General features: G+C 39.3%; 1 protein-coding gene across 3 annotated transcripts in view; it reads right to left on the reverse strand.

Annotated features, from left to right (window-relative positions):
* Positions 1-13,886, reverse strand: part of zbtb46 (zinc finger and BTB domain containing 46) — a 76,424-nt gene that overhangs the window by 45,619 nt on the left and 16,919 nt on the right. For all 3 annotated transcript variants that reach the window (XM_082145106.1, XM_082145105.1, XM_082145104.1), the window contains exon 2: positions 4,072-5,073. In XM_082145106.1, the coding sequence (XP_082001232.1) occupies positions 4,072-5,038 (967 nt within the window). In that variant the 5' untranslated portion in view covers positions 5,039-5,073. The remainder of the gene's footprint in view (positions 1-4,071; positions 5,074-13,886) is intronic.

Below are 13,886 nucleotides of genomic sequence, written 5' to 3' on the forward strand. Positions count from 1 at the left end.
ACACACACACACACACAGTGTTTTCATGTTTTATGGGGACTTTTCATAGACATAAGGATTTTTATACTGTACAAACTGTATATTCAATCCCCTTATACTAACCTTACTTCTACCCATCACACAAAACTTTCTGCATTTTTACATTTTCCAAAAACATCACTTAGTATGATTTATAAGCTGTTTTCTTCATGGGGACCAAAAAATGTCCCCCTTTGTTGGGACATTTTTTCCCCATACTGTAGAGTTTACCAGGCCACACACACACACTTTTCAAAATGCAGGTTGAGTGATATCCTGTTGTTAGTTAGAACGTCAAACCAAGAGCATGGTAATTCAGATATACAGTTCTATAAACATGCCAACCACCAATTACAAGCTTCTTAAAACCATTAGTCTGTGCACAATGCAACTTGGACATCAGCATCCTGAGATCCCATTTAGTGTTGTCAGCAAACAGCACCCTTTACCATGCAAACCATTACCCCTGCAACTAGACACTTCCTGTGCCCTTTAACCAAATCTGGGAAAACTACCTGGTGACTGGACATCAACACAGACACGGACTGCATGGAAACTGAAATCACTTATGAAGACATTTATAGAGTCCTACTAATTACTGAAGCTCTAAAGCTTCTATTCATCTCAACATGCTTTATGTGAAATATAACAGGTGGGTGATAAAATACACAAAAATAAATAATCTTTGTTTACTCTCTACAGTCATTCAAAGTCACAATGAGAAATACGTACTTCATAAAAAGTAAATACAGGCAACTTTTCTCAAAATGACTTATTTATTAATTAAATATAGAATTTATAATTAAAATGTATGTAGAAGAAATAGGCCTCACCGGTTAACATGGTTATCACACCAACCAAGTTTGCTCATCATAATATGCTTTGTTGAATGCAACTGTCATGCAGCTTAAAATGCATATGGTCGTTACAGGTCATTATAGAAAGCAAATGTCATGGTAATACTGAACAACTTCTTTAACTAATACAGATAAGCACAACTGATGTCATGTAATACATAAAAGCAATGACGAGTGAAAGAACTAATCACCTAATCAGTGAGACCCTACAGAGTTAGGTTTAAAGTAGGGATGCCCCGAGACGATAGGTATTGGGATAGGTATTGGGGCCGATTAAGCTTCTTTTTTTTTTTTACTGATTGGTATTGGCTGTCCTAAGCTCAATCCTTTATTTTAAAAGGGGGTAACTTTGCTTTTCATTTATTACTTAAAGCTCATTTGAAGTTCTTCGATACTACATCAAAAACTACTAGCCGAACTGATAAAGTTCACACATTATTTAAAATAAGTGAACAGTCAGTAATAAAATAAGAACAACTACACAAATTACAAATGTAAAATAACACTATTTGTTCACTGCAGAAATTAAATATAGTTTTATCTTTGTTAAAGCTGTTTTTTGTTGTTTTATTAACATTAATGACAAAGACAACAGTAGGAATATTAGGTGTCTGCTGTCACTTTAGGACCGAATGCACGGACTGTAAAAACTGACTAACATACGGTATCTTTATCAACTGTTCACTTATGACATTAACAAGAGAATACTTGCAGAGACGGGTATTTATACACCATTTTGTGTTTATGTGTCTGTTCAAGGGCAAGGAAACACGAAAGAGGAATCAATTCGGTATTCGCGCCCCTCTCTCTCTCTTTCTCTCTCAGCAGGTGCGTGCGGGCTTCCCGACTTTCACCTCTTCTTACACGTTTAAAATGGTTTGAATGTGTAAATTGGCAAGAAAAAACACGTCCAAATTATTAACTTTCACTCTGTGATGGTTAAATTTAGCTGTTAATCCGCGAATCACGTGCGTGCCGAACCATGGGGCCTAAATCCGTACGGATCACGGAGCAACTGCGATCCGTTCCACCCCTAATATTTGATGCGCACTTTTGTAAAGAATCACTCAGAAGTCATTTATTTAGTGTTTATTTTTAGCTTAAATTTTTTTTTTAAAACCTGATCGGGACATCCCTAGTTTAAACAAAACAAAACAAAACCATATGGAGCCACAAAACACCTAGCACTTTGTTAGCGGCTACATTTGGGGTTTTGAGGACAAACCTGTCTGCCTCAAGCCCTCAAATATCTTCTAATTCAGTAGGAAAATTACAGCCGAGTCCAAAACCCGGAGCAGGGCATGAAGGCTTTCGCAAAACAAGTCCTCTTTCTCTCACCCTGATCTGACTCGTCCAAGCCTGAGCATGTAATGTGTACCAAACAATTTTCTCATCTTCACTGAGCATCGAGATATGGCCCATATTATCAAATGACATCCAAAGCAATTTGCCGTTTTGCAAGTCCTCGGTTCCTTAGCGGACTGAGATTTACACACCGTTAAGAGGGATGATTTTAGATCTGAAAATGTTTCGATTCCATTTACAACGTAATTAAATTGACCTCAAAAGCTTGACTAGAATATTAGTTTGGCTTATAGAGGCCAATGCGTGAGGAATATAAATTTGTACTATTTATGTTGCACACAAAGGAATGGGCGTGACTTTTGCGAGCATGTGTTTGTACGCAGTACAGAGAGCCGGTGTGTACTTAGATGTGTGGAGTCTTGCACTTGATATTTGATCTGTGGGGTTGGGTCAGCAAGCGCAGTTATTTCTGTTGGAGCCCCAGGTAGCAGGGCTGGCAAACAGAGAGGATGAGAGAGTGCCTCGAGAGTTAAGTAGGTAAACTCGCGCTAAGCTGATGCAGATCTCCGCGAATTCCCCTCCCTCTCTCCTTCACTTTATCCCTTCTTCTCCACACTTCAGAAGACCTTGGGGCACCCCCCCATCCCAACACACTCGCACACACACTTACAATTTAATCCTCATTCTGCCACCAAGGTCAATTCAATTATCCTGTTTTCTTAAAGTGTGTGTGTGCCCATTTCACAGTCGGCCTGCACAAATACACCAGAGATTAGAGCTGCCACACTTTTAATGATCTACATACCTATAAGCAACTGTATCTGAGACAGGTAGGGCCTCTTCCCCGCTTGCTAGCGTGATCTGTTCCTCAGCACGGATTTTGTTTTTAGGTTGATGAGGCTGCCTCGCGTCCCATGTGTCTTTCCGAAGTTAATGAGGAAATTAGTTTTTTCAACCCCAAATTCCCCACCTCAATCTGTAGTTTGTCATGCTGCTATACTATTAGTGTTACAACAATAATTTTCATCTTCATCAGAGTTCTATTTCTATCTAGGTTTGAATTATACAATCAAACACGGTGGCAAAGTATTCCAGAAGATCTGACTCTCACGGGAATCGACGAGGCAGTGATTGCATGTGATAAAGTTGCGTCCAAAATCGCATACTGTCTGAAAAAGCACTACATTTGATGAGGAATGAGCTTTGTGAGTGTTAAAAAAGTATGTTGCACATAGTATGAATGTAATCCGGATGTACTACATCTGCCACCTACAGCGTCAGTAGTGTGCTTTACTGCCATTAACAAATCCTCTCCCGTGGACTCATGGGATAGTAAAGTGTCCATTGGATACGCACTTCAGAATCTCGCCGGAAGTAGGTGGTCACCTGGGCACTTTTCGCCTACTGTTTTATGAAAACTACAAATTTGGACATATTACTCATTTCACGTTTTGTTTTTCACCTACGCTCTTAAAAATAAAGGTTAAAAAATGCTTTTTTAACAGCAATGCCATTAAAGAACCATTTTGGGAACAGTTAATAGCCTAAAATAGCCTTTTTTCTAAATGTGAAGAACGTTTTATTAAATAGTGGAATCTTTTTCCGCTTTAAAAAAACCTTTGTTGGATGGAATGTTCGATGGATGTTTAAGGTTCTTCATGGAACCGTAGATGCCAATAATTATTTTTATTTTTTTTTAGAGTGTATTGTATTAGTAGGGAAGCATGCATATTCAAATGCAGTGAATCTAAAAGTCCCTTCTGCAAGACCTAACATACTTTCATTAAAAGGTAAACAATCGGCTCAATGATGTTGTCAAATTTTTTCCAGTGAATATGATATAATGATACTAATAAAGTAAGCAATAAAGCAACCAATTCAGCAATCCTACCTGGAATGTCCTGGTTGCCGTAGCTCCAGCCAGGGGTGGAGAGCATGGACGGTAACGGAGAAGCTGTCCGACTGTCCCCTTCATTCTGTTGGGTTATATGCCTGACTGTGTCCTTGTTCTTACGGTTCTTCCTGCGGCCCGAGCCAGGGGGTTGCCAGCCCCCCTCTCCTCTTCCACCTTGCTCTCCGGGTGTGCCTTGTGCCCCTCGGCCAGCCCCGTCTTGCAGATTGGAGGGGGAGACCTGCTCCTCTTTGACCTGGACAGAACGGTAATCAGCAGGCCACAGGGGCTGCAAACAAGCATCCTCCTGGCTCTCATGGCTTTTGGGTTCCTGGTCCTCTTTGCCGTAGTTGCTACTGCCTTCATGGCAGCTAGCGATGGCTGAGTCTCCAGATGAATTTGCCGGGCTAGTGCGCCTGGCCAACCACGGCGAGGAGCTGCGGGCCGAGATCATGGACGCCAGTGCCTCCGAGGCTCCGCCCACACCAGGCCCAGCCCCGCCTCCAATAGAGCTCACCACGTTGCCCATCTCAATATCCGCTAGTTCATCTGCGAGCTCTGAGCGAATGCTGATGTCTAGCGCTGCCTTGATAAAGCCGTGACATGCCTGCACTATGTCGGTCATTTGAAGGTAGCTGGCGGCCGACATCACCTCGATCACATTCTTGCTTGTGAGCGCCAAGTGGGCAGAGTACATGAAGTCAAGGATGGTCTTGAAACCTTGGGCCGTGACAATGTCCAGGTGCGTGATGGTGGCCTGCTGCTCTGAAACCTTCTTCACCTGGCAATAAAGTGTCTTGAAGTAGCGGCTGCTGCCCAGCAACACGTTCTTGTGCGCCTTGAAGATCTTGCCCTCCACGATCACACACACGTCGCACAGGATGCCGTGCTGCCGCTGCTCGTTCAGCTCCCGCAGGAGCTGCCGGTAGTGCGACGTGATCTCCATGTCTTCCTTCCGGTTATTCATTGGACTAACGGGTGGCTGCTTCTCCTGAACAGAGTCTGGCGGAAGACAACATACAATACAGAAACCCTGGTTAGTACAGTTGCAGTAGATGCAGGAAATAGACCACAAGTTCCTACAGCTTACACTAGTATACACTTTGTAGATTACTGTGAAACAGTTGGCATTAATAAACATTTTAAACAGTAGTATGGCACATTGTTTTCACACATTATGACCACATTATGGTCTTCAGGGATCACTATCTTAAAAATAAAAAACCTGTTATTCTGCATTTTGCAATTCAAGATTTCAGAAAATGTATTTCAAAAATTTAAGCTGAACAGAACATTATTTTCAGCATAATGCTGATAACCACAGAAAATCATTTTGACTTGCACTAAGCACAAAAAACATACAGTACCACCATGAAGGTCATATCTTTGTTAAAGCACTTATATTCAAAGTCTAAATTATTTTCTGCGGTAATCAACATTATACAGCAAAATTCGGTTTTGAGCTTGTATTGACAGAGTCAAAAAAGAGAAATAACAGCTAACATCTGCCAGTTAATTTGTCACATTAGAAATGCAATGTCAGATTTAGAGCATGGCATTGTGGGATACAATATTGTGTGCAATGTGCTCTATTGTTTGCTGCACATTTTGGCAATACGGGTATTCTATAAATACAGGCAATTCACATACTGTGCACAGTATACATACTACATACTTCAAGAATAGTATAATAATATGCTAATCCAAACACAGCCAATGAACCAGAGTAAGAAGTAGGCCCAGATGAACCCCCTTTCCCCCCACATTTTTCACATTCACATTCTTTTTTTTTTTTTGCACTACTTTTGGGAAGAAATATACCGGATTGTGTGAAATGTATTTGGTAAAATGTGTTAAATGGAGCTGAGAGTACTTCAAGGGTAGCTGACAGCATTATCAAATTAGTCTAATTATTTAATAAATGAAAAACACAATTCCGCAGAAACGCAGATTGCATGTGGGCCTGGCAATCAGGAAATATTTCTTCATTTTAAGGTGTCCAAATCTGTGTGGCAAACAGCTTTAAGATGTTTAAGTAGTGAGACAATTGACAGTCCCTGACACTGCTGGTAACCGCTTATGCATTTCGAAGAAACCTTAAGATTAATATTACATCAAGAGAAGAATTGCATTTTCATGGAGCGGCAGCATCAAAATATAGGAATTCTCACTTATCACCGAAAACCTGCCTCCATAAAAGACGCCTACCAGCACAAAACCTGGCAGAAGAAATTGACCATAGCTTTGAGTTGTTATTACTGAGGTCTTCTATCTCTGTAAAAAGTCATTTAAGCACTAAATGTCACTAAAATGCCATTCTGAAGCAGGTGACATGCATTGGCCAGCTCTGATGGCTTGAGGCTGATTGTCTTCTGGACTACAGCCATCACCTTTCCTCGCTAAAAATGAATTATCTGTTTGGCAGCTCCATTTTCCACTTTATTATTCAACTAACTCACAAAATGGTAATTAAATGAAACAATTTAGCAACAAAAAAGAGAAAAGTGAGAAGAGGAGAGGCGATGATTGTGTTTAAGTGCTTTACACACTCACTGGGTGATTTTATTTGGCAGCTAATAAAGCGAACAGAGAGAAACATCATGATTAAAGGGTTGAACAGTGAACACCTGAGCATCTCTGCTATAATCATTAAGATAGAGAGATGGGGGAGGAGAGCTAGATGAGGCTATGCATTGTTCTTGAATGTGCACAGAGGAAAGAGAGAGAGAAACTACAAACACAAAACATACACTCAACTGGGAAGAGGGGAAAAGCAAAGGGATGAATCTCACAAAAACAGTCAAAAAAAATGTATCGGTTATATTCTTCCCCAAAAACAACAAAATAATATTTAAAATAAAAATAAGCCTTTTTTAGGGCCATTTTTGCAACATGACAATATTTTCATGATAGTTAAACACATGAACTCACAACTCTCAGTAGCCTTCAGTAATTAAAAAAATTGCATTACTGCAATGCAATAAAAAAAACGAATATTTTTTTTTAAATTGCATAGCCTAATTATTTAAAAAACGTTGTCAGTTACTTTGTTTTTGCTCCACAAACAAAAATCACTTGTATTCATGAATGATTCAGATATCGGCTGAGCGAATGATTCAATGACTCGTTTATACTGTAAATACAGTTACTTGTTTTGTTCCTAAATGAATCAGTGGTTTTGATTAAATCAGTTGAGACTGAATTAAGTCTGTTTGAACAAACAACCACTGAATTGCAATTCAATTAAAATTGAACGCCAATTTCAAATTGCTAAATCACAGCAATGAGAATTAGACTGTTTTCCACATTACAGGAATGGGGACTGGGCCGGAAAATTGTCTTTATGGTCACACAATTATGCTTGATCTTTTTTAACATTAAATATGATCCAGTCATTGTAAGATTCACCCATAGACTGATTCATGACAGCCGATGCCTGTACTAGCATCTCTTGCTAACCGCCAAGCCATGATTTCACTGATACCTCACTGAGGCCCTGTCCCTTAGCCCTCGTGATCTTCCTCTGAGTCCACACTTTCCTGACGTAACGCCACTTTGACTGCCGAGTAGAAGTCTGCTGCGGAGCAAAGGTGCACATTGAGGGCGCGTATAGCGAGCACCATTCTAAAACCTAAATGACAAATGGGACACCTTAAAGGGATAGTTCACTTTGAAATAAATTGTTGGTATGTTTTAGCTTACCTCAAAGGCATCCAAGATGTAGGTGTCTTTTTTTCCGCAGTAGTTTCAATTTTGATATTTTTAGGTCAAACCGTTCTTGTCTGTCAGTCATATAATGCAGGTCTATGGTCACCACCTCAAAACACAAGCACAGCGTCCAAATTAAAACAATTCCCCATCGTCCAAATTAAACAATTCCTCATCGTAAGTACACATTGATGGCCTAAGACACGAAACGAGCGGTTTGTGTGAGAAAACGAACAGTATTTATATCGTTTTTACCACTTATACAAAGCCATGTCGAAGTGATCTGATCTGACGTGTGCGCAGACAGATAGATATATACACTAGATGTCGCCTTAAAGACATTCGTTCCAATGAACTGCCGTAGACACGGCGACATCTAGTGTGTATATATCTATGCACCAGTCTGCGTACACGTCAGATCAGATTACTTCGACATGGCTGTGTATAAGAGGTAAAAACGATATAAATACTGTTCGTTTTCTCACACAAACCGCTCGTTTCGTGTCTTAGGCCATCAATGTGTACTTACGATGGGGAATTGTTTAATTTGGACGACGGGGAATTGTTTTAATTTGGACTCTGTGCATGCTCTTTGAGACAGTGACCATCGACCTGCATTATATGACTGACAGACAAGAACGGTTTGACCTAAAAATATCAAAATTGAAACTACTGCGGAAAAAAAGACACCTACATCTTGGATGCCCTTGAGGTAAGCTAAAACATACCAACAATTTATTTCAAAGTGAACTATCCCTTTAAGCTCTTGACTTAACAGACACGTGCACGCGGCGGCCATTGTAAGTCCACAAGACCACAAGTTCACATGAAGTGTACCATTTGGGACAGGGCCTGAGATGCGACTTCCCACAAAACATGCACTACATATTCACACATACGCAGATATCCCCACTAGGCTACTAGCATCCTCTATGAGCAGCACAGAAACCGTCCTGGTTGGGGCTAAATCGCAGGGACGTGGAGTGTTATCAAATGGGGCCATGATTTGTTTTGTGAGCGTTCAGGCTGTCAGCTCACATCGGGCCGGCTGCAGCGTGACAGCTCCCGTTCACTATAGTGACAGCAGCGTTTGCTGCGGGGCCGGCACACTTCAGGTCATGTTTAGGAAAGTTCCTCTCAACCTGATGGCTTGTAAGATCAAATCAATCCTCTGCCTCTCCCATGTCCACTTGTACAAATACACCTTACTTGGAAGACTGAAAGAAGAAGAGACTGACATTGACAAGTGACTTTTTTTTCTTTTTAATAGTTTTAAGTTAGCCTCCAACTGCTTCGCTTGAGGCTTTTTTGATTCGATTGCCGTAGTCCGACTTGTTCTAAAGAACAACAACTGAATAATGTCGCCGATGTAAAGGGATAGTTCACCTAAAAACTTTTCCTCACACAAACATATCAGATGTATTCAGAAGACCAGGAACATGAGTCGCACTTTTATGGTTCGTTTTGTCCTTTTTAGGACAATCTTTACTTTTGTGTTCCACTTGAGGAAGAAAATTCATACAGGTACGTTTTTGGAATGACATAAGGGTGAGAAGTATTTTCTAACATCTGAAAATCTTTTTATCAAAACCAATTAATTTTTCTCTGACAATGAGGATACGCTCAGTAAATAACGGCACTTTGCACCCCAGACACACCAAATTAGGAAGTTCTTTTCATGTAACTATTCAGAACTACTTCAACTGTGCAACCAACAATGAATATTAATATCTTTTCGTTGGCCGACGGAGTTACATGGCAATCTGGGCAATCAAGTGCAAAACAACAATAAACATAAACAACACAATTGACAGACGTGCAACACGGCTAAACACTGAATGAGACAGAATGCAGTCGGACTAATCAGATTTTCTGCTTCACTGGAACTAGATGGATCTGAAGCTTAAGGAAAAGTATGACAAAAAGGAAGAGTGTGAAAAGAGAAACAGCAGGGTCACATTACCTTAGTGAACCCTACAGAGCCCTGAGCGGACATGCAGGTGCAATATTTTACATTTCATATTTTTGGAAAAGGATATATGCAATGAGGGGCTGATTCCAGAACAATACTTTGAAATGTAAATTTTTTTAAACGTCTATAAACGCTCACTGAAATAACAATCAAATTAAAGACTAAATGCCAGAGGAGAACTGGCCCCCGACTGAGCCTGGGTTCTCCCAAGGTTTGTTTTTTTCTCCATTAGGTCACCTTATGGAGTTTTAGGACACCATTAGGTCACTTGATGGAGTTTTTCGGTTCCTTGCCACTGTTGCCTTTGGCTTGCTCAGTTGGGGATATTTTGGGGATATTTAATTTAATTTTATCAATCAATAAATTCCTCTTGAAACAAACTTTGTTGTATTATTTTAATTTAATACTGTGAAGCTGCTTTGATACAATCTGTATTGTGAAAAGCGCTATACAAATAAACTTGACTTGACTTGACTTGACTACATGCTTTTCTAATCGCGGGACTTGATTTTATGCTTTGGGAATCGGTTGGATAGTGAAAGTGGTTTTGATGCAACTGATGAAATAATGTGCACCGATTCGTCATTCGCCACATGACCAGGGATATCATCGGGTCAATTTTGATGTTGACAAAAAAAACAAAAAAAAAGATTGTTCTTCAAAAGAAGGCTGATGGCTTTAAAATAAGCTCTCTGACTACATACAATAACAGATAAATTGGCCAAAAAAAGCCCTTTAAAACGACATAATCTAACAGTGTAGTTCAGATGATTATACATGATTGGAAGCAATTACTTTAATAAGGGTCGATAACCACTATCCATCAATATTTTACTACCAGTCCAGGAGCACAACATCATGATATTATCTACCCTGACTACTGAGTTCACCGCAGCCCAGCTTGTGTCTGCACCAAAATAGAAGGTGTAAGAAGTGGTAGTAGTAAGGTTAAGGTTAGGGTTAGGCCTGTAATGGGATTGGAGGGAAGAAATGTGCAAAGAATGGAGGCTAGAGCAACATAAGTCTCTGAGGATAGAGTGTTAAAGACTGCCACCACCGCTTACAGTTCCTGTCACCAGCAAAAACTCCGATCTGGAGTGACTGGGTTCCTCCGGCCAAGAAAACACACACACACACACACACACATTCACACAAACACCCATGCATATATGTCTATGCTCTTCCCTGTTTTTGTTGAGGTGGTTCTGATATTCTTGGAGGGGATGGGGGAAAACAAGGCCATCTTTCTTTCTTTTGCTTTTCGTTTGTGTTCATGATGCTGGGAAGGACAGTCGTGACATGCGAGGAGGTGGTGGAAATAGGAAGGGTGGGAGGAAGAAGGAGACAGCGAGCGCTCAGAGGGTGTAAGTCATGTATGCGTCAGTGTGTTTCTCAGGCAGCCAGTCATTTTAAACCACTCAACTGGACATCAGGGCCATTATCCGAGGGGTTAATCCCCAATTTCACAGAGCTGGCTACAGGAATAGTGGAACAAAAAGGGTGCAGCCGTGTATAATAGCACAAAATGCATGCTACAACTGTAGCTGACACATAAGAAGAAGAAAAAGTTTAAAAAGAAAGGCCAGTTTGAAACTTTTTCAGAAGTTCATGAAAGTTTTATGATGTTTTATGATAAAATAGTTCAATTTAATTAGGGAAAGACTACAAGCGTACCCTTAAATTGGCTTTCCAGATGGTGGTAAAACCATTAATTGACTCAACCAACAGCTGTTTAAATGTGGTCTGACCGAGTAAATGACTCATTAAACGAGGAGTATTGGTATTAAAAGATTAGCCAAATAAAACAAAATAAACTGAAAATGAGAATTAAGCACAGCTTTAAATAAATATGATTACAAGCGCTATGCTGGGGTATCTCTTTAAAGCATCTAAGAAATTCAAAAAAGAATGTTGTGTTACAACAATTTAAGAGATAAATGAGCTGAGGATAAAAGGTGGATGCATTTAGTCTCGCTATTTATAACTACTAGGATAGCAATATAAATAGACACAAGCAACTGAGGAGGATAAAAAAAGGTGTTTTGGATACACTGCGTTGATAAATACTAGATGATTACTACTTATAATTAGCAAATCTAAAGCTTATCAAATTGTTCATATACATTAAAATATTCATTAAAATACATAAAACAAAGTTGGCATTTCTGAATGTACATTAATGTAGTTCTACTGTAAGTTTTAACACGTGAAACCAAAGTGTTAAATAAATGTAACTGATAAAAGTAAGGAAAAAGTAAGGTAAGTTTCATACCAAGTTTGATTATTTCACTCTCAAAGCAAGCAGATAAGAAACTAGTTACGATATGTTCTTTGGCACAATCTGTTCTAGGAATGATTAATAGATAGGCCTAAATATCATGTGGGACTTCGGTGAAATTAATTTGACCGCAGAAAGAGCACCTCAGAATCTCAGATACTTTATGTGCTGCCATTTTACTGGTGTTTTCAGCACTTAAATATTTTAATAGAGACTGCCAATCAATTCAAATTGAATAGAATAATTGTATAATAAGCTGACTAATTAATCAAATTTATTGCAGTTAATTTCATATATCAATATTTGCTGTAAAAAAAGCTTCCAAAATAAAGATAATTCAAAGATATTCAGATTTTACAGATCCATTAATTTGATCAAAAGTGACAGTAAACACATGTATAATGTTACGAAAGATTTCTATTTCAAATTAACACTGTTTTTTTGAACAAAATCCAGAAAAAAAAAAAAATCACGATTTCCACATATAAATATTAATCAGCATAACTGTTTTCAACATTGATAATAATCAGAAATGTTTCTTGAGCATCAGATCGGCATATCAGAATGATTTCTGAAGAATCATGTGACATTGAAGAGTAATGATGCTGAAAATTCAGCTTTCATCACAGGAATAAATTACATTTAAAAATATTTGAACATACATACAAACAAGAAAAAGTTGGATTTGTTAAGCCAAAATCCTAGAGTTCTCTTGACCATATATCTCTGCATAGACTGAGCAGCACTATCTCAGTGTCTGTCTTTAGGCCAGACTCCAGCTGGCCCAGGTGACAAGAGCCTGTCACACCACTGAGAATGTGACAAGAGCGGATCTAAAAGGCTTTGAGAGTCTTAACCCTCCGCTCAGCTCCACCCGGCTCAGCACCTCTTCCCTCCCCACCCACGTCCTCCTTTACCTCCTCCTGAGCATTAAGCCGGAGCGGTGAAGGTGAGTCCGTGCTGGAAAGCTGGATAGGTCAGAGTGTCGGGTGAGTGGTGTTAAACCGGGACAGGGAGACTGTAGTGTTTACCGGTTCACATCAAGGCCTTGTCCCTCAGTGCTCTCTGCTAAACTGAGGTCCTGCAAGGTTTCATCCAGAACTTCTCACTGAGACTTTGCCCTGCTTGCTAAATATTAGCGGTGAGCTTCAAGTATTCCCTCTCCCACTAATGGCAAGTTTTGTACTTGTGTAGTAACATTCAAGTAACTGCCACGTACATTTATACTTTTGTTAACACTTTACTTCGATGGTCCACTTTAGACATTCTACGAACTATAAGTAACTTTATAAGCAAATTATTCCACTAACCCCAGCCCTAAACTAACGGTCTACTGATACTCTAATGAGAGCTGATTGACGTGTAGAATGTCTAAAGGGGACTATCAAAATAACCAATACTTTTATCCAAAATGACTTACATTGCATTTCAAAGTAAACATTTTTGAGCAGCTTCTGATATTTTATGTGTTTGGATGTTACATAATGGCAGAAAGATCGAAAATTAATGTCATAGTCTTTCCCAGAAAATAATTTGTATGTTTTACTGTTTAGTTGACACTACAGCATAAAAAGTTGTACTTTCACATTTAAAACAATAAATATTTAATCAATAAAAAAATTGCTGAGTATTCCACAGCAATTAATATTCATGAGCAAAGCTTTCAGAATCGAGTCACTACTACCTTTACAGCGGAAATAATTTTACATTTTTTGCCATCAAGCAGACACCTTTAATTAGAAAGTTTGGATGTGTCAGCATGACTAATTAACATTCATGAGAAAAAAATGCCATAACATGACTCAAGTTTTTGCCATCATTCATATGGTTCGCTGCTGCTTTTACAGCAGGAGAGCC

Source organism: Leuciscus leuciscus, assembly GCF_965113295.1.
Source record: "Leuciscus leuciscus genome assembly, chromosome: 18".
In the NCBI taxonomy this organism is placed as follows: Eukaryota; Metazoa; Chordata; class Actinopteri; order Cypriniformes; family Leuciscidae; genus Leuciscus; species Leuciscus leuciscus.